At 31.4% G+C, this 27,035-nt stretch overlaps 1 protein-coding gene, 1 long non-coding RNA gene and 1 pseudogene across 2 annotated transcripts; 1 reads left to right on the top strand and 2 right to left on the bottom strand.

The window, feature by feature from the left end:
* LOC121224955 (uncharacterized) overlaps window positions 1-27,035 on the top strand; it is an 81,204-nt pseudogene that overhangs the window by 20,061 nt on the left and 34,108 nt on the right.
* LOC107918607 (putative disease resistance protein RGA3) lies at window positions 11,949-14,611 on the bottom strand. The gene is made up of 2 exons (XM_016848202.2): window positions 12,274-14,611; window positions 11,949-12,141 (listed from the first exon to the last, which is right to left on the bottom strand). Exon 1 carries the CDS (start codon window positions 14,466-14,468, stop codon window positions 12,282-12,284), a length of 2,187 nt encoding a protein of 728 aa, XP_016703691.1. The 5' UTR covers window positions 14,469-14,611; the 3' UTR covers window positions 11,949-12,141; window positions 12,274-12,281.
* On the bottom strand, window positions 17,958-18,484 carry LOC107918974 (uncharacterized). Its single transcript, XR_001690323.1, has 2 exons — window positions 18,384-18,484; window positions 17,958-18,277 (listed from the first exon to the last, which is right to left on the bottom strand). It is a non-coding gene; the product is annotated as an uncharacterized lncRNA (long non-coding RNA).

The following is a 27,035-nucleotide window of genomic DNA, read 5'->3' as shown; positions in this document are numbered from 1 at the left end:
AAATGTTTGAATGGAATACTCAAGGTATACATAATGAAATGTTAAGGCCTGAAAGTGATTTTGGTTGATTAGTTTTGAGATAGAAACATTTATTTGTTTTGTTAAATTGGTAGGCTATAACACCCTTAACCCATCTCTATCACCAGATTAGGGTTATAGAGCATTACTATACAATATAGAACCTTTAACACCAAAACAGATATCAACATGCAATTTTTATATATTAACATAACTTAATTATAGCTTAAATACTTCTACGAGCCTTAAATCGAGTCTAAGAGGCTCTAAAAATAGTTTGGAAATAATCAGGGACTTATCCAAAGCAAATAAAAAATTTTAGGCCAAACTTGAAAATTTACAAAACAGGGGTCACACGGCCATGTGGCTAGGTCGTATGACATGGCCCTATACACTATATAAATTTACAAGCCAAAACACAAAAGGCATTAAACAAATTCAAATTTGGCACAACTCATAACATTATCAAATTTCCATAGTAACAAACAACCCAATACCTGTCAAAGCACATATATCAATTAACTATTTCTTTCCTAATTTCAAAGACCATGCACAACCATTAACAAAAGATATTAAGGCATTCACAAAGTTATTAAGTGAAGCAATGTTGATATAGATCCAACCAAAACTAGGCATATAACATAATAAGCATTTCAATTTCATCAACCACATTCATCATATACTATGTGCTTTCATTTTCATTACCTTTCATATCTAAAACTTCATATATCATACATACAATAGCATAGCTTATACGTACCTATCATTTCAACCTTAATTACCCAATCATATCATGGAAAGAATTTCACTATATAAATCATTCATTCACATAATTCAAATATTACCTTTTCAATGCAAATACTGACATTACATTTTCCATTCTGTATTCTCAATAACATAGTTATTTATATACGTACCTTTTCATTTTAACGCTTAATTTCCCATTGAACCAAATAGAATAACATCGAATACTCGAGAGCCATGCTCACACAAAGTGTGCTTGTACATGTAACTGAAACCTTTTCTGTAATGCTCACATGAGCTGTGAAAGGGGCCTGCTCACACGAGCTGTGGGCTGGAAGGTAAGCTACACGACGTTGCTCACACGAGCTATAGAGAACCCGTAACAAATGCAGGACCTCAACCATAGTAGGACATTCAAGACCAGCACCCGAAACTATATAATCCCTAATGACATGTCATTTGTATCCTAAGTATTTACAAGGTTCAAACGGGACCATTTAACACATCCAAAGCCTTAATTTGCATTTCATTATATCCTTTTCAAACATACATTTCCTTCATCATAATACCATTTTGATCCATATTACCAAAATATTATGCAACTATTAATCTATTTTATTTGTAACATAATATTTATTAACATTACATACAAAATAACACATAAAAACTTAGTCCTTATATGAACTTACCTGAATTCATAAACGACTTCTAACACGAATCGACCACTATTCCGCTACTTTAACTTTTCCACGATTTGTGTCTGTTCGAGTTGTTTCTTGATCTAGATAAATATTTTTATTTAATTACTCCCATTCCAGCATTTAAAATAATTAATTTATCTTATAACCCTTAATAATAAAAATTTACAAAATTACCCTCAAAGTTTACCTTTTTTGCAATTTAGTCTTTAAACCCGAAACTTGCAATTTAACCACTTTTAATTAAAATTCATGCCAGCCAATTTTTTCCTAGTCTTATAACAGCCCATATTTATCATCAATTTACAATATTTTCCTTGAATTTTACTATTTTCATAAATAAGCCCCTAAACCTTAAAATCATAAAAAAAATTACTTAACAAAATACGTCTGTTTAACAACCAAGCTTAACAATCTACCATAAAACTTCAAAAAAAATATCAAACTCATCCATGGCATAATCTATAAAATTTAACAGTTTTATAATTTGACCCCTGAATTAGCTAGATTAAGCTAATACGAGCTCAAAAACATAAAAATCACGAAAAACAAGCAAAATGTTACATATCATGCATTAAATCAAAGCTTGGCCACATGCTAGTTTTTTCTTTCCATGGAGTTTCAATTTATTCAAGCTAAAAAGATGATGAAAATCACTTAGTTCATTTTTATTTTAGATTTTAATTTCATTTGTTTATACAATTACAAGTTTACCATTTATTATTTACTTAACACATAACAAATTACTGTCCATAGCTGTCCACTATATATCTATATGATATATTTACCATTTAAGCCCATTCACATATATTTCCATGCCCAATTAACCCATAATAATTGATAGCGATTAACTTTTACATCTTTTACGATTTAGTCCTTTTTCTTTAATTAACTATCTAAACATTAACATTTCTCAACCATATCTTAATACGACCCTAATAACACATCATAAATATTGCTTGATTTATAGAAACAAGGTCCCAAAACTTTTTTTTCTAAAACCACTTGACTTTAAGGGTTTACCACTTGAACCTAATTATTCATTCAAATAACATAAATTATCAAATCAAAGTTTATTGTAATACTATATTGAACTCGTAAATATTAAATGGTAATATATATTTACGAACTCACTTTTTAGATTTGTGGCCTCGAAACCACTATTTTTGACACCACTAAAAAATAGGTTATTACATAGGCTTTGGCAAATGATTTGAGTTTTGCTTTTCAGCAAATGAATTGGCATAATTGGATATGAAGTTGACATAGGTAAGTTGGTATTTTTTTGGTTTAGATGACTACTAGAAAAAATTGGCCATAGTTGAACTCATATTGATTTAATCTTGTTTTGAATTGGTAATGATATAATTGGTAGGAAATATTAAGTATTTGGCTTGTCTTTGATGTTATTTTAAGTTATGGAAGATTGGTATTGAATGGTATCATTGATAAGTTTGGTTAATGGTATGAGACAAATATTATTTTGTGTATTTTTTACTAAAACAATATGTCACGTCACAACGTCAAATGGTGGTATCACGACGAGCTTTAGACTTTAGGCCACTACGTGATGAGGAACCCCATCGTCACAACGAGGCCAAGTCAGTATGCCACGTTGCAACAGGGAACTCACTCACGTCGTGACATCAACCTTAAATTTTGAAAATGCTGCAACTTGATCCTCGTTCGGTCTCGGGTTAACTTTAGAGCATTCAATGCTCATATAAGACCCGAGAAAGGTTGTGCATGATATCCAATGTTTGTAATATTGTTATTTACATGAATGTTTATTTGTAATGATTATTTTATTCTGAATTTGATGGAAGTTGCTTTGGAAACGACTATAGCATCCTGTAGCTTGAACTCGATGATTGGGTCAGCCGAAAGGTATTACAGAAATGGTTTGAAAAGTTGGCACTTCTGCAAGCACTACGAAAAACAAAACAAAGAATAGGGGACAACAAATTTATTATGCAGTTCAATTTTCTTACATCTAGGAACCTAACTTAGTGAGATGAATCCACTACTTTTGAAACAAATATAACCACTAAACCTATTTCTAACACATCCTAGTAAAAAATCCTTACACTTGTATCTCAAAGGCTGAAACTCTCACCATTAAATTCTCTCTCTAAGAACTTAGTTTGTAAAACCAACAACGAAAGGTTTTTTTTGTCTCAAATGCATTTACAAAACGATGTTCCTCTATGAATTGACGAGTACTTCTCTACATAGTTCTAACTTAAACAAGCCTTTAATATATAATAGTTAAGGGCTTTCTAAGATAAAGATAAATTATAATCAATATCCCACTAAAATAAGCTCATAAAAAGACTTTAAAAATATCCTAATAGAGTCTAGAACAAATAAGAGATCATCAAGATAAGTATTCTAATCTATCTCGATTCAATCTCTATATTTCACAGGATTCGATTGCTTGATCCAATCTGATCGAATCTTAAAATATTTGTTGCACCACAATATGGATAATCAAATAAGAGCCAACACACGTCCGTAAGATCATTTAAGCCAATGCCCAACTGATTTGGTTGAAAATATTTTTAGCTCCAGATAAAGCAAGTTACTTGTCGATGTGCTAGCGGAAGTGGCCACTTTCTTCGGCACTTCGATAGCCACTTAAAAAAACACTTGCCTTCACTATTTAGAGCAAGGTAACCTTTAATCCATCTTGATTTTCCAAATCTCATCAATCCAATTATCTTTAATATAAGGATACAAAAGATGATTAAGTCAACTCATATCTTCATGGATTGCATATCTTAATATAATAGGTAAGTAGACCACATAAGAATCTTTGAAAATAAACGTGAGATTGGCTACACAAGATCCTCAAATAGATGCAACCAAATCATCAAAATATTTTGGTCAAACATGTTAACAAATAAGTCTAGTTATGTGCCTGGTGTAGTGATTAAGGACGTGGGCACTTCTCTTGGCACATAAACAACCACTTTAAAAATTTAGGTTAACAATCTTCCTCTTTTTTTTATTTTTGACCTAAAGCCATGCAACCAATTCTTCAACTAAGAAATCTAACACAAACGTCAACAACAATAAGATCCAAGTTCCCCTCAAACTTAGTTTATTCTATCACCCTGTTTTGGACAAAAATCCAAAAGAACTTTAGGCAATTGCAATTGAATAACCATCTCCATAAGTTGAAGTTTTATCAACCACAAAAAGTGATAACGTGTAAGCAGCATCAGGAATATACAAAACAAATAATAACAATAAGAATGGAAAAGAGAAATTCCCCCTTAATAATACCATTAGCACACTCCCCCTTAGTTGTAGCATCAACACAATAATACCATTAGCACACTCCCCCTTAGTTGTAGCATCAACACACTCCCCTCAATAAGATGTTTCAGCAAGTAGTGCAATGGATGCTAACTCATCAGCAATTTCGTATTTGGTAGATTTAACTCGTGGAATAACAAGGTTCTTTGTCATGAGATCTTGAGAGAGTAGAAATATCTTCATGTTGATTTTCAAGAGTTGTTGCATTAGTTGTCACTTCACGTTTCACTTGTGCATCTATCAACCATTGATCTTTCATCATCCATATTTTTTTTTGGTTGTATCTTGGCTAAGATAAAATTAGTTGATTATAAAAGTCTTTTATAGAAAAAAATTGTATAATAATTTGATATCACTTGATATATTCAACTTTATCAAAATTATTTAAAAATACTAATAAATAAATAACAAAAAAATCAAGAAGTACTAAAAATATAACTAAAAAGCATTGATAGACATAAAGTATATAATTCCAATAAAAATAAAAGAAAATTAAAAAATAAATAACGGAAATAATATAATAATTAACTAAAATATTTTAAAGTATTCAAATTACTCCTATAACTTTCAAAAGAATCTTTATTTTAAAGTATTCAAATTACTCCTATTACTTTCAAAAGAATCAAAATAGAGTATATGATCTTTCTAAGGTTAAATTTTGATATTAGTCCATGTACTATGTAGTGTAGTCCATGTACTTTAATTTGATCATTTTAGTCTTTATATTTTTCAAAATTTTAAATTTTTAGTCTTTAGAAACTATAGCTACTAAATTCATTGAATTGAGTTATGTTATTTCCAAATCTTATGCAGCAATATGTAATGAAGTTTTCTATTTTCATATATTATTAAAAAAAGTAATTAATGAATTTAGCGGTTGTCGTTTGTGTCAAGTCAAAATTTTTAAAATTCAAATAATATAAGGATTAAGAATTATCAAATTGAAGAATAAACACTAAATCTACCCCTTTATAGTTAGTACATAACATCAAGCCATTAAAATTTGGAATATGTGAAGTAAGTGTAGACTTATTAGAAATACAACTCATAATTTGAAATCAAAATGCAAATAAAGTAAATAATTTCTATAGCTTTACCGATTTATTCATCTTCACATTTGATTCGACTTAAATTTCATTTCACTTAATTTGATTTAAAAAATTTTAAATTGAGTTAAGATGATTAAATAAGACTCGTCAACTCGACTAACTTGAAATTTTGCACTCAATTCGATCGAACACTCATCCTTAATTATAGGCGCAATCAATGTATAAATCTCCACCATTTTTTTTCTTTATATTTAATTACAAAAAAGGGAAACAAAAACCATATTGCAAGTTTTTTTTTATGAAATTTCTGAATTTTAGTATTTTCCCTGTCCTAATCAACATGTCCATTATAGTGCCACCTTAATATTCCCTTGTTTGTGAGGAATTGCAAGAAGTTAGTATATGATATTAGCTTCTCAAAGAGGGAAAATCAGTATTAAAGAAAAACTAATAATAGGTAACTTGAATGTTATGTAAAGATGACAAGAAAAAAGAAGTTTGTGGTGCATTAATACCATTGGAGAAATTTAGGGCAGTAAATAAAAGCTCACCACTTTTTATTTTGAGTGGAAGCAACCTCCAAATCATGTATATACCTGATAACATTTTCAATCAAAACTCGGGTTTTTAAAGAAAGTAAAGAAAAAGCTTGTACATAAAGAAATTAAAGTATGGCTGCATACCTCAAATTTTATTTGAATAGTCCATCTCTTAAACAGTCGTTTTTAAGCCATTCCTGCAAACCTAAACGCTCGTTTATATACTATATGTTACTCAACTCCGTACACCCGTAAAGTATTAGATGCGTATGTATTAGATGCGTAAGTCCGATGAGGCACTTTATTTTCTTTGATAGACATTCTAAATTGTCACAATCAACCAACACCAAGCATTAAAGTGAAGTCCAACTTCTTAATCGACTTCCTTTCAATTTCTTAGCTTTAATAGTTATTTCTAGATATCTAAGCTCAATCAAGGTTTCCATGCTCACAGGCAATTGCATCAAAGGAACACCCCTTATTTTTAATGATTGCAACCTTCAAAGCTTATAGAAAGAACTCGGAAGTTTCTTTATATTGCAACAGTTGGTCAAGTCAAGTTCTCGTAAGTGTTTTAAGGCACCAATGGAATTTGGTAAAGCTGTCAATGGTGAATCCTTTAGACAAAGTGCCCGTATGTACTTAATTTTCATACTTTTCTTGTACACACTTGTGAGCTTTCATTGTTATTCTTTTAGCTCAAGTATATTATTGTTTATTAGTGCTTAATTGGCAAACAATTCAATCTCGTAAGGATTTCTTCTTAGTTTGTTATTTGTATTTACTCTTTGAGAGGATTTGTGTCTTAAGGTTTGGGTAGAAACCTTTAGGGAGTTTGTAAGGTTAAACATTATCCTCAAAGGCTACCAAATTAGCGAATTTAGAAAAAAAAATTATTAGTTGTGGAAAGGTAAGATAGTAGAGTAGGCAATTGGGGTGAAACCACTATATATCGAAGTGTTCATTGTCTCTATCTTTTTCTTAGCAACCTGTAACAGCCCAATTTTCAGTGATGTCAAAAACAGTGGTTTCAAAACCATAATTTCGATGAAATAATTCATGAATATTGCTTAATTAGTATAATTATGAGGTCTATAGAGTCATATTAAAATTTGGTTAAGAAATTTTATTGTTTGGATAGCTTAATAACTAAAAAGGACTGGATTGTAAAAACTATAAAGGTTGAGTAGCTAAATTAAAAGGGTTAAAAGGGAAATTTAACCATGAAAAATTAGTTAGTGGGATTTTATGGAATTATGTTTAAATAAGTGAACTAATTAGGATTAATTCTGATTTATTAAAGCTTAATTAAGAAAGTTGAAGTATTTACAAAAATGTCACAATATATATTGAATTAAACCTAAAATTTAAAGAAAAATGTCATTTTCACTTCATCTTCTCTACGGGCAAGAAAGGAAAAGCTAGGGTTTTCAACTTTAAATTTTAAACCTTGATTTGGTAAGTGTATTGATGCTCGTTTTTAGTATTTTTTATGTTTTTGAATTTGTATCAGTTTAGTCCATCTAAATCGAGGACCAATTTGTGAAACTGTTAAATGTTATAAAAGTTTCCATTGATGAATGAGGTTGTTTCTTAAAGCTTTTGATGAAATATGGAACTTTGTTGATAGATTAGATTATTTTGAAAAGTGATATTTGATTATTTTGATGTTTAGGGACTAAATTGATTAAATGTCAAATTGTTTGTAATTGAGGTGAAATTATTGAAAATAGGAGTTGATAGGAAGATAGGGAACAATCGACTAACATGGGTGTTAAGGAAAAAATGGATAATTTGCATGATAAGGGCATAGGGATTAAATTAAATAAAATGAAAGATTGAGGGGTAAATATGTAAATGTAACAAAAGGGACTCAATTGCATGAAATGGACTAAATTATGTTGTTATTCTAATCATTGGAATGAAATTATTATTTTTAGATCAAGAACGACCGATAATCATGGAAAAAGAAAAATCACAGAGTAGTCTCTATACTTTAGAATCTTTTGCAAAACAGTTTGGTAAGTTCGTATGCTTAATTATACTCTTACATGCTTACAATCTTGTTAACATGTTGTTAATGAACATCGTTTCATATACTGGAAGTACGCTCTATCGAGTCAAATCTTACTATTATACTGAATGAAGCTCAATCGAGCAAATCATAAAATTATACTGAATGGAACTTAACTGAGTAAATCTTATTGTTTTACTGACTGATGTTTAAATCGATGAAATTCTACCGTATTACTGAGTAAAGCTCAAATGAGTAGAAAACTACGTTATACAAATGAAAAGTTCAATCGAGCAATGCTCACTGAGTATACTAAATTATTGAATTGGTTGTGATTACTGTTATAAACTACGTATAATGGAAATCTCTAAACTTAAGTGATTGAAACTATGTTGGAGTGAAAAGGTTAGGAATTTCTAAACAAACTTACTAAGTTATATTCAAGCTTACCTTTAAATTTCTCATTTTATAAATCATATTTTGAAGGCTAAGAATATCAGGTCGACACTAGGAATCACACTATCCGGGAACCTTGGTAGGCTTAACTTCTCAGTTTTGGTATATGGCATGTACTAGGACCTTATGTATTGGCTTGTGAAATACCTAGCGTTTGAGAAGTATGTTGTCATATGTTATGCATTTGAACAACTTGTGAACTCTTACTTATTACCTAAATGTGTTTGAAATTTCACTGTAAATGGTATGGTATGAGTCAACTTGAGCCTATAATGAAATGGATATATGTTTATAGTGTTAGATGTGTTTGTAGCTACAAGTTGGGAATGACTTGTGATGGAATATATTGAGGTGTCAAGGTTGATAAATACTTGATGCATAGAGTGAATATGTGATTGTGTTAAAGTGTGTTTGAAGTTGAATTGAAATTCCCATATGTGTAATTGAAAGTGTGTAGGTACCTATGCCATAAGGATGTAAAATTGAGCAAGAAATAGGTAAATTAAGCTCACATGGCCTGAGACACGGGCGTGTGACTCGACCGTGTGAGGCACACAGCCTTATGACACGGTCATATGTCACCTGGTGGTCCTTTGTATACAAGTAATAAGTTACACGGCCTAACACACAGCCTAGCGCATGGGCGTGTGGGGAAACTTCGAGAGTTACATGGCCTGGCACACGAGCATGTGACACGACTGTGTGACCCTACTCAGAAAGTTACATAGGTGAGGACACAAGTTGGGACACGATCGTGTGTCCCTAGTTCGAAGGTTACAAGGCCTGAGACACGGGTGTGTCTCTCAGTCGTGTGGGGCACATGGCCTGGCCACACGGCCTTGTGTCCTCTATTTTCAAATTTTGCTACTTTTCCAAAATTTTTCTAAATTGATTCAAATTGGTCCCGAATTGTTTCTGAGCTATTTTTAGGGCCTCAAGGACTCGATTTAGAAACAATATGCATGTGAACAAAAGGCTTATGATGTGATTATAATATTGAATGATATAATGTTCAAATGTTTTTGATTGCTCTGTAACCTTAATCCGACGACGGAGACAGGTTAGGGGTGTCACACAACCAAATTTTTTAAGAGGCCAATTTACCCCCTCTTGGTGATTCCGAGTTGAACTATCAAGCTAAAAATTGGTATCAATTAGTCTCTTTTAGACGATTTAACAACCAAAGAGGAGATCCTTGACGAAGCTCAACAATCATCAACTAAATCCAAACTATGCCATCTACTTCTGGCTTAAATTTTCTTGGTGAGTCTCAATCTATTTCCAAGCCTCCTTATTTCAATGGTGCTAACTACTCATATTGGAAGACAATGATGTGTTGGAAAAAATCTGGTTTGAAAATGGTTTTCTTGTACAGAAAAAAATTAAAATTTTGAAAACTAACTTGGTTTGTGATATTTATATAAATAAACCTTAATTGAATCCGTACATGTGTTTTTGGATAATTAGATCCTTTATGTTTTCCGACTTTCAACTAAACGATTTTCTCCGCTATTCTCGTACCACGAAATGCTTCGAGTGTTGGCTCGAATCAATTGAATCAAAACACAAAACAAGAAAAAATTTCCTTTTGGGGTGAAAAAAATTCACTTTTCTTTTATAGAAACCGGTAAAATTTTTATTCTGAAAAATATGTTTATAATAACAATCTCTCAAAAGTTGTGATCATAACTCTACCGGTGCCATCTATTTATACGAAAAGAAGGTAGAACCCTTATAGAGTTGTAAAAGTTTATTTCCACTAGAAAAACGATATCCTAGTTTTAACTAGGATATCGGGCATAGCAACCTAATTAATGATACTAGGGTTTTGTCGTCCCACCTCCTTACATAAGGGGTTTTGGGTCTCTCTTACATCGGGTCCAATTACGAGTACTTCCTAGGCATTTTTGACCCAATACTTTGTAATATGATCCAACCTGATTCAGTTTTTCTATTTCCCAAAATAAAATTTAATATTTACATATTAAATAATTTTTTCATCCCAAATTTGCCCTAGTAAAATTTTTGACAATTTTACCCCCGATAAAATTTCAAGAAAAATTCGTTCAATATGTCACAATTCAACATGTTCACTATGACCGAATTATTTATTTTCATTTTCGGGCTTCAAAACAATCCAAAAATATAAACTCATTCTTCCATCATTTTTTAAGTAATCATATATAGGATTGCAAGTTTTCATCTTCATTTTCATTTCCAAATGATTTCAATTTCTGCATTTCGGAGAAAACCATAATCATTCTTGAATGTTTCTCATTTCTCTTTTTCTATTCATTCCGTTCATTTCTATTCAAACACGCAATTCATTTTTTTGTTTCAATGAGCTAGCGGAAGGACCGATTGAACATATGTACTTGAGGCTCAAATGATTTATAATTAAGTTTCGGCTTTTCACCTATTAATTATAAACTCATTTAGTCACGAAGTCATTCCACTATAGTGTCATGTTTGAGCTCTACTCAACGACATACCATTACAAAAGCAATTTACTCAGTGCTCATCCAATGACCTTGTCATAAATATGTTACCCTCATAAGATATCCTTGAGGAGCTAAACAAGTAAATTACAAAATTCAAGTTTATCCAACTAAAGTGTCATTTTTTTTTTATCTTATTTTGCTTTGAAAGAGTTTCAGATATATATAGTTTCAAATTTATATGCTCTAACATGAACTATTTATATTGTAACAAGATTTTATTTTGATATGTTTAATTTTTTATTTAATTCGAACAATATAACTTAATTTGATTCAACTAAAATTTCATTTCACTCAACTCAATTTAAAAAAAATTTAAATTAAGTTAGAATGATAAATAGTGTCAACTCGACTAACTCAAATTTTTTTACTCAATTCGTTAATTAATTATAAAAAGGGGAAACAAAAACCATATTGCAATTTTTTTATGAAATTTCAATTTGGATTGCAGACTGCATTTGATGAAATTTTAGTATTTTTTCCCGTCCCAATCAACATGTCCATTATAATGCCACCTTAATATTCTCTCGTTTGTGAGGAATTGCAAGAAGTTAGTATATGATATATTAGCTTCTCAGAAAGGGAAAATCAATATTAAAGAAAAAAAATAGTAGGCAACTTGGATGTTATGCATAGATGACAAGAAAAAACAACTTTGTGGTACATTAATATCATTGGATAGGCTTATAACTTATAAAAAGCCGAATTATAATAGTTAATGGAGATATTTATGGCAGTAAATAAAAGCTCACCTCTTTTTATTTCGAGTAGAAGCAACCTTCAAATCATGTACATGTCATACACCTGTGATAACATTTTCAATTAAAACTCGGAGTTTTAAAGAAAGTAAAGAAAAAGGCCTTTACTCAAAAAGAATATATATATATATATTATGAAATAAAAATTTGATAGAGAAATTAAAATATTGCTGCGTACCTCAAATTTTAATTAAATAGATCATCAAATGGAATCCTTTTCTTTTTGAGCCATTCCTGCCAATCTAAACGCCCGTTTATATGGTATCTGTTACTCAACTCCGTACAGCCGTGAAGTATTAGATGTGTAAGTTCGGTGAGGCACTTCATTTCCTCAGATAGACATTCTAAATTGTCGCAATCAACCAACGCCAAGCATTGAAGTGAAGTCCAACTTCTTAATCGACTTCCTTTCAATTTCTTAGCTTTAATAGTTATTTCTAGATATCTAAGCTCAATCAAGGTTTCCATGCTCACAGGCAATTGCATCAAAGGAACACCCCTCATTCTTAATAATTGTAACCTTCGAAGCTTATAGAAAGAACTCGGAAGTTTCTTTATATTGCAACAGTTGGTCAAGTCAAGTTCTCGTAAGTGTTCTAAGGCACCAATGGAATACGGTAAAGCTGTCAATGGTGAATCCTGTAGACAAAGTGCCCGTATGTACTTAAAATTGGAGACACAAAGACTTACAAGAGATTCATGAATAGCCTTTGATTCCTTTGAAACCTCTTGGACCATTACTGTTCGAACTTTTTTCAATTTAGTAAAAACTTGGGCAACGTTTATCTGCTTGTCATCACAAAATGATAAATGTCGAACATTTTCGTCAATGGTTTTTGTTTGGCAATTCACTATTTTACACTCTTTTTGGGACACTTCTAGTGCAAGATCATGTATTAGATCGTGCATTTTGAAGGTAAACACATCGCCATAATCTTGGTTCATCTGGATGAGGCATCTTGACATCAATTCATTCAAATATTGATCACCAACGTCCTCCCAATCTTGCTTTTGCTTTGGATGCTCAAGCAGTCCATTTGCCATCCAAAGATAGACGACTTGATCACTATAATAGATCTCGTCCTTTTTGTACAATGACAAAAGGGCAAGACATCGTTGCAAATGGGATGGCAAATGATTGTAACTCAACTTCAACACCGGTAAAATATCATTTTCACTTTGTTCAAGCATCCATATTTCACTGTCTCTTATAGAGATCCAATAAGATTCATCAGTTTTCAGAAACAATAGGCTTCCCAATGTTCTCACTGCCAAAGGAACCCCTTTGCACTTTTGCACAATTTCTTTCCCGATTCTCATTAGGTTTGGATATTGTCTCTCATCCTCATTATTAAATGCCCATTTTATAAACAAAGTCAAACAATCTTCAAAAGGGAGACCTTTCAATTCATAAGGGTGAATTGAACTCATTATAAAGGCAACCTTCAAACTTCGAGTGGTCACAATGATTTTGCTCCCACACAAATAATCCATTGATCCCAATATATCTCTTAACTCAATCCATCTCGCACGGTTTTCATTCCACACATCATCGAGAACCAGCAAAAACTTCTTATCATTCAAAAGACTTCTCAAACAAATTTGCAAGGCTTCAACCGTTAAATTATCACATTTCTCTCCCTTATTTATGGAGTGAATAATGAGCTTGAGCAATCTAGAAAGATCAAATTCATCTGAGACACAGATCCATATCTTTAATGGGAAACATCTAGTAACCCGATCATCATTGTATACCAATTGAGTGAGAGTGGTTTTTCCTAAACCCCCAATTCCAACAATGGGAATGACAGGGATGTTTGGATCCTCACTTGGTTTCATCAAGAGATCAATAATATTCTCTTTATCCACATCTCTACCAATGACATCAGAAGAATTCACACAAGAGTGAGTTTCTCTGTGAAAAACATGCCGGTTGTCGGTACCTTGTCCTAGATTAAAGTTGTTCCACTCAGTGGCAAGTTCGTTTAGCCTCTGATTGATGGATTTGATTTTATGACCCATTTTGAAAGAGAAGGAAAGAGGCAGAGAGCATGAAGCTAAAAATCGAACCTTGAAGCTGATGTTGGGATGATTGACCACCTGTTTGCGGAGAGCTTCACACTTGAAATCATCAACAACATCTTCAGCATCGTAAAAGATGTCTCTGAGCTTCCACATACAGAGGCGCAACTTCTCATTCTGGTGCTGTTGCCGCTCAGCATCCAGCAGCACAGCTTTAATGCTGCTCATGGTTTCCTTGAGCTTTCTCAAGTCGCTTTCGACATTAAAGGCCAAGCCTAGTTCTTCCATGGAGAGATGGGCTATTTTCTCCACAACCCTTTGTGCAATATCTAACAGAAACGTTTCTGCCATAACTGAACTCTAAGAGCAAAGCAGGAAATGCAATTGTTATAGGGAAAGCAAGGCAAAAATGATTTCTTTTGAGGAATATAATCCAAGTTGCTTTGCCCAAATCTTGGATTGTGCATCAGCGAATATATATTTTATATTGACTTGACAATTCCTGAAAGTAAATATATGTGGTTATAAGATAACAGTGGGAATTCCAATTAGAATATATTTAATTTAATCTCCGGTGCATATTAATTAATTAAAATTATTTACAACAGTAAATATTTTTAATTTACAATTACTTAATTTCTCCCGTGCATGCTAATTATTTATTTGATAAATAATAGTGGAAATTCCAATTATAATATATTTATTTGAGGAATAAATTATTGAAATTCAAAATATATTTTTGGTTTGATGGTTTCATATTTTGGTAATTTGGAAGAAATAGAGAGGTGGTGGATGGAATTGAGATTTGAGAAGCGCATGTGATAACCTCAACTATTCTTCCATATTTTAAACGAAATATTCATATGTTATCATTTTATTTATTTAAATAGAATATAAATTTATATTATCTTTTTTTATTTATAATCTGAATAATTATTCATATCTTATCTACTACTTGCATTTTACCATAGATAATTATAATTTTTTTTTAAATATGTTGATTATTACTGACACTTGAAATAATTAATAATTATTTATTTGATTCACAGGTAAATAGTTCGAGTAAATTTCTTAAAAATTGTCATTTTTTAAAAAAAATTATCAAATTAGGCTATTTTAAAAATATATATATAATATTAGGCTGGTTTTACGAAAACGCTTCTAGCTTTTTTGCCCTTTGATAAGCGCCAAAACCACAAAATATAAATTCCTACGATAAAATAACAGTAAATAGCAGTACTGAGTAGTAGGGTCGAATCCACAGCAACTGGCTGTCTAATTTCATCTTTTTCTATGACCAGAATTGCTATCGCGGTCACAGTCGTGTCCACGACCTATGCGTAGCAATGCTGAAAAATAAAAATAGGGGGTTTAAATTGATAAATATAATAAAATAAGGAAATACCTAGTGTAATAAAATGAAAATAAAACAGATTCGAAAATGCAAAAAATAAATTTAAGAAAATAAAATGAATGAATAAATAAATTATTTTTAAGCTTAGCTTTAGCTTCGGTGTACTCCAATCTTGAATCGATCCTTGAAATAGATTTTTTCTTCCAAGCAATAAGCTGGTTATAGCGACCAAGAACGTCTCGACCGCCAACTTTTCCTTATGTAGTCGATCCCGGTGCGACTTGCTGCAAACTGACTCTTGCCAAATTTCTAACTGCGATACACGTGTTCATAATTTAAGATTTCGACAACCTTCCGATCTAAAAAGCCCAACTTGAATCAATGGCCTCAATCGCATGGGTCATTTAAATTCGATCTCTATCTCCCTTGACGGAATTCAACTGGCTTTTTTTTACCTAAACATGCCAATTTGTTTGCAGGAATTCAAACACAGCATGGCTGATTCGACTTCCCAACTGTACGTCAAACAACTCCAACCTAAAAGGTTTAGTTAATCATGGAGAAAATCATGCTTTAAAAATAGATGTGTGGAATTGTGGATGATAGAAAGGGAAAGGGCCTTGGAAGGTAATTAAACCAAATAAGGTTGAAAGTATAAAAAGGGAAACAGAATAGAAGTTTGGCACGGGAAAGGGGAGAAAAAAAAGAACTTATTAAATGTCAATGCATGTTTAGTTTGTTGTAACCATTAGGTATTTATACACACTTTTAGTGTTAAAATTTCGCTAGATTTTTCCTTAATATTATCACTAAAAAATCTTAAATACTACCACTAAATAATTTAAATTTTAAAAATCAAATTTAAACTAGAGATTAAATTTAAACTAATTACAGAATGGTAACAATATAAAAAAATTCTTCAATCTTTATCCAGCCACTTTTTTTAAAAAATCTTTAACCCTTCAATCTTTATCCAGTCATTTTGTATCTTCAATCTTTCAATCAAGCCCTCTTCTTTGCTTTTTTTTCAATTTAACCATTTTTTTGTAAGAGTTTGAATTTAACACACCAACTTCATTCCTGATAAGAAAAATCAAATTTAATAGCATTTTATCCGATAATTAGCCAAAAATAAATATATTAAAAATACGAATTTATCTTGCTATCATCCTTAATATTTTTTTGTGTCACCTCTTATGAAAATAAAACTTACAAAACAGGTCTTTACATAGACCCCAAGTCTCATTTTCCTTGTTTTCTTAAACGACGTGGGATATTGTTCTCACATTGTCTAGAAACAAACTACAAATGGATTATGAGTCTATATAAACCTATATATCACATCGCTTAAAAAAACAAGGGAAATAAGACTTAGGGCACGTTTGGTTCGCTGTATTGGATTAGAGGTGTATTGGATTAGAGGTGTAATGGAATAGATGTGTAATAGCAAATCAACTGTTTGGTTGAATGTAATGGAATATAGGCGTAATAGTAAAACTGTGTTTGGTTGAATGTAATAGAGGTGTAATAGCATAATGGAGAAAACTAAAATGACCAGAATACCCTTAGCATAAATTTGTTTTGGTAAATGATTATTGTTATTGTTATTTAAATTTTAATAAGATTATTTATTATCAAAATAAATAATTTAATCATATTTAAACATAATTATTATTTAATATATTTTAATTAAAATATATAATTTAATAAAATTCTTAATAATTAGCAGAAATTTGTTTTGGTAAATTATTTTATTTAAATTTTAATAAGATTATTAATATCAATAATAAATAATTTACTCATATTTAAACATAATTATTATTAAATATATTTTAATTAAAATATATAATTTAATAAAACTCTTAATAATTAATATTCTTATATGAATTTACTCAAATCATAATATATGATACTGTAAAATATAAATTAAAATAATAATTATTAAATATATTTTAATTAAAATATATAATTTAATAAAATTCTAATAATCAATATTCTTATATGAATTTACTAAAATCATAATATATGATACTATAAATATAATTTGAAATAATTAATATTAAATATATTTTAATTAAAATATATGATTTAATAAAATTTAAAATAATTATCTAGATTCAAATTTAAGAATTATTTACATGAACAAAAATATAATATTTGTTTCTAAGTTAATTATTTTAATAAAATAATTAAATATTTATATAACGGTGTTCTCATCTTTTGGTATTTTTATATGCAATTTTAAAGATTGAATCCAAACTTAAAAGAATATTTATTTGTAAGCATTTCACCGGTTTACTTCAACTCAATTATTGATTAATTTTTAATAAACATAAATTCAATAACCATTACTATTATCTTCTGAATATTGTACTGAATTTTAGACAATTTTTATTTTGAGAAAGGAGTTCATCATAAATGCATCACCCCTTGTCTAGTTCTCTAACCAAAGCAGGATAAACAGAATGGAACAAAAGAACATCAAGTAAAAAATAGCTGTATCTATCGAACACTGCATTTCAGGGCTTAAATTAAGCATATGTCCCAGTCCATGATCACACAATTTTGAGACAAGATTGGAAGTTCATTGTAGTTTAGATAATTGATTTATACATGGAATTAATTTCAAGTGTTGTTTACCTCTGATCCTATAGGCTGATATACCACAGACTTGCTATTTCCAAAGTTGAAAACTACCCTCACAGCCGTTAATGTATTAACAAAAAATAATAAGACATGATGTAACTATCTAAGATGTGGGTTCGTTACCTCTCGGCTCATCCAACATCTCAACCACAGGAGCATACTGCACAAGTTAAAAGCAGGAATGGTGAGGGATGATGTTGTTTATATACATATATAGAGAGAGAGAGAGATTGAAGTTCATGGAGATGAAAAAATCAGAGAGAGACCTCATCATTCTCTTCAAAGTAGATTCCATCAACTGCACTTTTCTGCTGGAACTCCCATCAAAGTAGATTCCGTTACAGATTTTCATTTTCCATCCCCATTTATGGGCAGGGTTTAACCATAATAAAGCCTCCCGAACAGCCGAGACTTGTGCTAAATGTGGTGGCATAGTCAGCTTAAATGTTTTAACAAGTAGTTACTAAAAATTAAAAAATACAAGTAGAATTGGTTGGCATAGTCAGCTGTCTAGTGCTCCTCTTTTTTATTTGAATTGTTACAAATATTTACTGGTATTCTTTGAGTAAAAGGTTATATTCCATTTATGTCTGTGGTTTCAACTTTTACCTCGTGGCACCATGTGGTTCTTTTTTTTTTCCTTTGGGTTACAATTATCATCCTGTATTTAAATTCTATAAACTCAGGGAGTTATGCCACTAAATTTATCAGCTAAATTATAAAAATACCCTCAACTCAGAAGTCATCTATTCACACTAAGGTTCTTTTCATAATTTTATTAGATAAAATTGGCATGCTAATCCTCTATGTAACTGAAACTTAACTACAAGGTTTTAATTGGAAAAGAAAAAATCATAAGGTGCTATGTGGGAATGGTTGAAATAGGAGTTTTATAGAATTTACCCCATATATTTTCAGCCTATGGTGTTCATACAGCCTATCTGAGTCTAGAGTAATTCAGGAGTGTCTCAATATATGTATATCAGGTGAGATTGTAATGTAAGTAATAATGAGCATTTTGTGAATACAAATAAATTATACAAGTAAATTGCTAACCTAAGTAAAACTTAATGTGTCAATGGTTGTATACATTTCTATTGGCCTGGTCTTTGTCTAAAACTGTCATTCAAATCTTACAGGCTAAAAGCATATTAACAACCATGGTCCAGATTGTTTTCTTGAATTTTCTTCCAACCTAATTTGTATAATGCTTTAGTATGTTATTATTTGAGAATGTTTTGCTAGTATTGATATGTGTTTGCTTGCATTCTTAATTTCTGGTTTTAACAGTTGTGATATTAAAATAGTGCAACTCCTATCTGAATTTCGGCCCCTTTCTATGAATTTCATATTTTGTATGTTGAATAAGCAGTTTAATCGAATATCAGCTAACATTTTGTAGGCATATTTTGTTGGGAGGGCTTTGACTCAAAAGCTGAAGGAGCTTATACCTAGACAAATGTTTAAAGTACCAATTCAAGTAAGATGCGCACAATTGAAATATTATTGAATGTTTTAACAAGTAAGGCAGAATTGCTCTTTATGAAGAAAAAGAAGCAGAAAGTACAAATCCTTGTTTAAAGAAGAAAACTAGGAATTGTGCAACTTTTTTCAATCATCTGCATTATTTGATCACACTGTGCAAGCAAAGCATATGTTTCAATCTAAAAAAGCTTTGCAAAGTAAAAAAGAATCCATGCAGATCAGCAAGCAGTGATCTTATCGGCTTTACTGCTTTGCTTTACAAGTGTGAACTACATTCACACCATCAATATGCATCACTTAGCATAAATTTATTTCCCCTCGCTTCCACCCGATCCTTGGGATCGATTAGTATAACAAGCAAAACGTTCTGGAACTAGCACCAAAAAATGAAACAAGCAAAACGAAGAAATAGAACTAGCAGAAAGAAAAAGATTTAACTCAATATTCAAGCGAGTATTTAGCACCAAAAACAAAAACGAAGAAATAGAACTAGAAGAAACAAGCAAAGGGAAAATTCTGGGAAAAATCCAACTCATTCAAAAAATGGCTGAAACTATTATTACGAAAAGATTCATGTAAAATGCTTCAAGAAATTAAAAAGTTTATTCATACCTCAAAAACCAAACGCCGAGATTGAGAGAAGAAACGATGAGGACAGAATCATCAACGAAAGCAGTAGGAAATGGGAGGAGAAATTATGAGGACAGAAGAGGAGAGGGTCGGGTAGGGAGGGAGGGTAAAACAGAGAGTTGGGGAGGGAAGCCAGACGTAATACCTATTACTCGATTTGGGAAGGGATTAGAAAAGCAGGGAATTTGGGGATTAGGTGGGGATTGTATTACGCGCGTAATACCTATTACAGCGAACTAAACGCCGGATTAGGGGCGTAATGTAATAGCCGCGTAATTGGTCAGTAATGGATTACCTAATACACTGAACCAAACATGTCATTAGGGTCTATATAAAGACCTATTTTGTAAGTTTTATTCTCACAAGAGGAGGCACCAAAAAAATAATAAAATAAAAAGCAGAAAATGCTTCCTGCTAAAAGCATTCTTTTGCAAATATGTTGAAGCGTTTTTTTTTTTTTGCAAATTAGTTGAAGAAATGGCCTAATCTGATAATTTTTCTTAAAAATATGCATTTTTAAGAAATTTAGTCTAATAGTTCAATAATATTATTTTAATATATTTATTTACTATATTTTAATGATTTGTTAAACTATTAATATTTATCATATCGTGAATAAATTGATCATGTTTCAATTTCATCCCTTTATAATATATTTAAAATTAAATATTTCAATGATATATGACTAGTCTTGGGTTTTTTACCTTCATAATATAAAAAAGAATTATTTGCGAAAATGAGATATGTTGTAGATTATTTACGAGAATAATATGTTTTCTACAATAAAATTAGGTGTCGTCAACTTGACAGAGGGCACCACCTATAAAAAATAATATTTTAATAAGAATATATAAACATTAAATTTAAAATATAATATTTTAATCTAAAAAAGGGTGATGCCAAAATGTCACTTTTACCCTTTTCTAAATTTGGAATGGTTGTGGTATAATTTTGAATTTCATACTTCTATTTTATGGAAATTAGAAGTTAGCTTGCTTATTTTAATTTATCATAATTTGATCTTTTGTGTTTTCAAATTTAAAAGTTAGTCAAATTATTTAATACTATTAAACTCAATAATCAAATTACTTACTTCAAGATCAATCATTTATCAAATTCATTTGCAAAGAATTAATAAAATCATCAATTCAACAATTTATATGTGGCAAATTAGAAAGTTTTGATAAGTTTATGTTTTTAAGTTTTCTCATGTTTTAATTATTATTTTTGTATCATATATGTTTTCTATAATCATACAATGTCTAGTATTGCTAAGTTTGTTTTAAAGGTCTAATTATGAATTTTTACCTCTTTACTTTATAAAGAACTAAGAAATTAATCCCTTTTTACTTTAATTTGTTAAAATTCAATCCTCGTACATTATTAAAAATAATCCTTTAAAGATTGATAAGTGTTAAAAGTAATATATTTTAACCTCATTCTTAATGCATTTTTGGGTGATTATTCGATTTTCATTGTGAATTTTATGCTTCTAATCCTTTAAATTCATGTTTTAAAGCTTAATATAGCATTTGGGAGCAAAAGGAGCGAAAACTGGAACATCAAAGCAAGTTGCAGGAGCCACATGGGCTGGACCATTCCATATGGCTTGGCTACACAACCGTATGACCCACACGGCTGTGTGGTAGGTTGTGTCGATTTCACGGGATTTCACACCGAACAATAAAAAATCACGATTTTTATGTTTTTAGGGCATTCTAAGACGTATATATGAAAAACAAGAAGAAGATAGGAGTGATTCATCATTGAATATTCAAGAAAACAACTCGAAAAACAACGTTGAAGCCGATTGTGAAGTAGATTTCCGTCAAGATTAAATATTCTCAATTGATTTCTTAGGAATCCATCATAAGTTTCTTTGTTTCTTTCGATTATAGTTTGTCTCGAATGTTTTTATATTCAAGTATAACTAATTTTCTAAATGCCTAGGGAGATAAACCATATGATGGATTCGGTCGTTTGATTTTTATTTTACATAATAAATACTTAGTTTCTTGTTATCAAGTATGTATGCATAATTCTTGGTTTGGTATTTCTAAATTATTGATCCATGTTTGATGTGCTTAAATCGGAGGTTGAATAGACCTGTTAAGAGTAGATCTTGCGTAATTGAGTGGAGTTGCATGCAATCCTAGAAATAGGGCGACATAAATCTACCAAATTAGATTCAAATCTAATAGAGGAATCCATAACATGGGTTAATGTGATAATAGGAGTTTTAATTAGAAAGAAATTTTATTAATCAACCTAGAGTCAGTTGCTCTTATGCTAAAAATAGATATTAGCATAATTTAGGGATTTCTTCGGATCAAGTTACTAAGTAATGAAATTGCGTGATTTAGATTGATAATGACAAATGAAATCTAGGTGAATTCTTTCTTGACTATTGTTTCGCTTCTTTGGTTATTAATTGATTATTTTCTTATTTTGTTCTTTGTCATGTTTGTTAGTAATTAATTTAGTTAATTTTAGTTTTCAATCAATCACTCGAATTATTCGATTAAATAATAGAAAGACGGTAATTACTAGTACTTTTAGTATTCGTGAGAATAATATATTTACTCACTGTAGTTATACTATTAATTGATAGGTGCATTTGCCTTAGTCAAATTTTTAGTTTGTTCCATGGACATCAAGTTTTTGGCATTGTTGTCAGGACTAAAATATTAGGAAAAGTTTATTTCTATTAGTTTAGCCATTTTTTATTTTTTATTTTTATTTTTTGTTTTTAATTTAAATTTGACATTCTAATTTTTTCTTTCTTTTGTTTAATTCATACAGGTTCCCTTGGTTTATGACTAAAGGCAACCTGTTGGAACAGTTAATTTTTTACAGTGGGATCAAAAAACCGCTTGTAGAAATCGCAGAGAAGTTAAGGAAGCAAGGCAATGTCAATAGACTTTAATAGACGATTAAGAGCAAAATGACATTATTGTGGAGATGGATAATAATCTTGGTAATCAGCAACCTCCTACATGTCCTGCTTCTTGGACTATGTATGACTATGGTAAACCCACTCTGATTGGGACTGAATCAAATATTGTTAGACCGACTATTGCTGCAAACTGTAACGCCCCAATACTCGGCCTAGGAGTTTAGACCGAATTTCAGAGGTCACATTGATCACCGAAGTGACCGTGGGAAATTTTAGTTTAACAAACCGAAAAACATTACCGTATTTAAGTTTCGTAAAAACTCGCAAATATAAAATCCTGGTATTACAAAAACCTCAGTCCAAATAACGCTTACATGTATTTAATACGAAAGTTCATACCACAGTTTTCAAAACAGTGCTTAAACCAATTATTTAAAATGCATAACTCTAAGACCTCCGGCGTGCCGAGTTCAGCATCAAAATTTGAAAATGTACCTGAAAGGGGAAACACTAAGGGGGTGAGTTATACAACTCAGTGTGAGTCCGAGACATGACTAACAACAAAATTATAGACTGTAATTCTAGATAGTAGTACAACAGTGAAATGTACTTACAGAGATATATAGAACCAGCAGGTATACACGAAGCCAGCGTCCCAAACAAACGTACTCAAGCAAAGCACTTATCACCACATACAGTGTTACAACTCATCTTTACACGCAAGAACAATCACAAATGATAAGTCAAATAGACAGATTGTAGACAAACAAACTTACACCCAATCACTTAATCAGATGCTTATGAATGCAGTCAAGTAGTGAAAACCCACCCATCCAGCCAAAACACCTCTCCGTCCCCCGATTACACCCCAATAGAACTGTTTAAGTTCATCCAACCAGACACACCACATAGGACCTCGACAGGCCCATCCAACCCTACACACCATGTATATGGACTAAACCACTCAGGTAAAAGTACACAGCAAAGCTGACGTAGATACAATACGGTGCATTGTGGTAAACTGTTGTACAGATATGTTGCAGTTAAACTACTAGATCATATCAGAATTAGTCTTCCTTCTCTTCAAAACCAAACCCCAAATTATGATGTAAATATAACAATGCACACCAAACACGAATAGTCACACAGTCACAGAAGGTCATAAAACAGTCAGACAAATACAGAAACAGAACGGATAAGTTATGCTACAGAATAAAAGTTTACAAAACAGGGCCACACGGCCGTGTGCTCCGGCCATGTGAAAGTGCTTAGGTCGTGTGAGGGTCAACACACCTATGTGGAGAGGCACACACCCGTGTGAAAGGAGGCACACGGGCGTATGGCTAAGGCACACGCTCGTGTGACCTAGGGACATGGTCTTGCGATCTGGCTATGTAACTCTCTGTCTATTTGTGCTAAAACAGGGTCTAGGGTAGACACAGTCGTGTGTCTAAAACACACGCCCGTGTGGGATCCCTAAATCCCTAAATTGGCCACACAGTCGTGTGGTACCAAACCATCCAAACTCTAATCCCTAAATGCACATGCCCATGTTCCCATGGGACATGGCCATGTAAAAGTAAACTAAAACCCCAAATCAGCCACACGACCATGTGTTCAGACTGTGTGGCACTAGAATTTACTCAGAAACCCTAAATCCCAAATGTACATGACCGTGTCAACTGCCCATGTGAGGGTACACGCTCGTGTAGCCACCCGTGTGGTCACGAAACCACACCAAAATTGGCTGCAAATTGTGTCTTTTTTTCCCGAAATGCATTCCCAACATTAGTAGATCTAAACCCACCCCAAAATTTCTTAAAAACGATTTCTATGCGCTTTAATACCAAAAACCTACGATTTAATTCCCGTAGTATTCAAGACATAACTAAACTCCATGGAGTCCAATATCAAAACTAAACAATTCAGAAATGCACCCACAATTGCCAAATTTCACATTTCTATTTTAGAATTTCAATAACGTAAAAGAAAAGTTTGAAACCCACACCTTAGTTTGTGATCGTACACCTAGACACCGACTTGACGACAAAAAAACCGCAACTTTTCTAAAATCATAAACAAAACTGTTCTTCTGTTTTTGTCAAAAGGTGCAAGAAATCCAAAAATAAAAGAAGGAGAAAGAAAAATGATGGTGATGAAAAGGAAAGAACATGAAAAAAATAATGAAGAAAAAGAAACAAAATAAAATAAATATTAAAATTTTCAACAAAACAAAGCTAAATAAAAATAATAATTCCCTTATAACACACTTGAAGACTTGAACCTAGGACCCCAGGCTAAACTAACACATAACCAACCACCAGACCAGCATGTCCATTCTTTCACTAGAACGCAGAAACACACATAATTGGTCGAGCTACGCATAAACCCTAAATACAAATCCTAAAAACTCTTAACCCCAAAATATAGGGTGTTACACAAACAATTTTGAGATTGAGCCAAACACAATTCAGATGTTGCAGCGGTATGTTCAATTTGATGGATTACAAGATGAAGATCTAAATGCTCATTTAACTAACTTTTTGATACATACACGGAAACGATTGAAGTGCACTCGAGCCCATCAAGTGGACCAAACTCTAAGCTGCCCGTTTCAAGAGAGGATTCAGTTGAAATTCCCATTAGGCCTATAAGGCGTGATAGATCCAAGAAGTTTAAAAAGGCGATGATGGGTCTAATTTAGTAAGTTTGGGTTGAACATGAGATGTCCAACCCTTATTGGACCCAAAATAATGTCCCAAGTCCATGCAATGTTTTGCATTTGGTTGTTTGTTTAGTTTAATTAATTCTATAGCTTTTAATTATGTCTTGTTTATTATATGCATCTTTAATTAATGTCTTGTATTATTAATCCACATCTTTTAATTCTGACATGCACTATGTGTTTTGCATTTAATAAAGTGAATCATTATGTAACTCTCATGTTAGTTAAGTTGGCATCATAAATTATGACATGCATTATCTAACTCTCATATTAGTTAAAGTTTGCATCATTAAATTAAGTAATGCATTAAGTAACTCATTTGCTCATTTAGTTTGTATATTAAACCATGCATTTAAGCATCTTAGTTGTTAAATATGTTTGATTTTGTTTATATAAGTATGTTATTTAAATTTGGCTATTACTTTTTAATGCAAAAATTAAAGTGTGCTTATTGTCATTTTAAATAAGGTGGTTTAAGTTGCATGTTTAATTAATTTGTATGCATGAGTGTTATTAAATATGTTGTTTTTATGAGTGTTTTAAGTTATTTTTTAATGCTTAATCATCTATTTTTGCAAGTGACTTTTCATATGACTAAAGACTCTTCATGTTGGATGGTTTCAAAGCTTTTTAAAGAACATTATAGAAGTTGTTTAATGGACCAAAGGAGACTTTTCAAGTCTGAATGTTTTTGGAGTCTTAAACCTTCATCATGATGCCATTTAAGAGGATGTTATAGAAGCTTTTATAATTTGGTTTCAAGGAAGCTGAAGAGACATCAATTAAACACATTAAGGATACATTAAGTCTTCATTAAGGAAAATTGGCATGCCTTTTCAACTACATCAGATTCCAATAAAGAGACATGACTCATTGGCTTCCCTAGAAGAGTTGAAAATGAAATAGTGTTTGTAATAATACTAGTTAATGGCCAAATATGAAAAGTTACACATAGGCATTTGGATAGTCACAAAAGTACCTATAAATATCCTTTAAATATAACTTTGATTAGCTAATGAATATTGATTGAATATTTCTAAGTTTTGTGTAAGAATTCTATCTTTTTGTTCTTGGTTTAACTTATCTAGACTTATCAAAGTTCTCTTTGTGGCGTCAAACCCTTTCTTTTCGAACTTACCACTTCTATTTTTTCCTTGTTTTCTGAAGTGTGGTGTTCTAACA

The sequence above is a fragment of the Gossypium hirsutum genome, chromosome D13, assembly GCF_007990345.1.
Source record: "Gossypium hirsutum isolate 1008001.06 chromosome D13, Gossypium_hirsutum_v2.1, whole genome shotgun sequence".
Taxonomy (NCBI): Eukaryota; Viridiplantae; Streptophyta; class Magnoliopsida; order Malvales; family Malvaceae; genus Gossypium; species Gossypium hirsutum.
This window is presented reverse-complemented; position numbering and strand designations above follow the sequence as displayed.

What these genes read in the sequence shown, in the direction of transcription:
- LOC107918607 (XM_016848202.2), bottom strand. Translation starts at nt 14,468, where the DNA reads ATGGCAGAAACGTTTCTGTTAGATATTGCACAAAGGGTTGTGGAGAAA.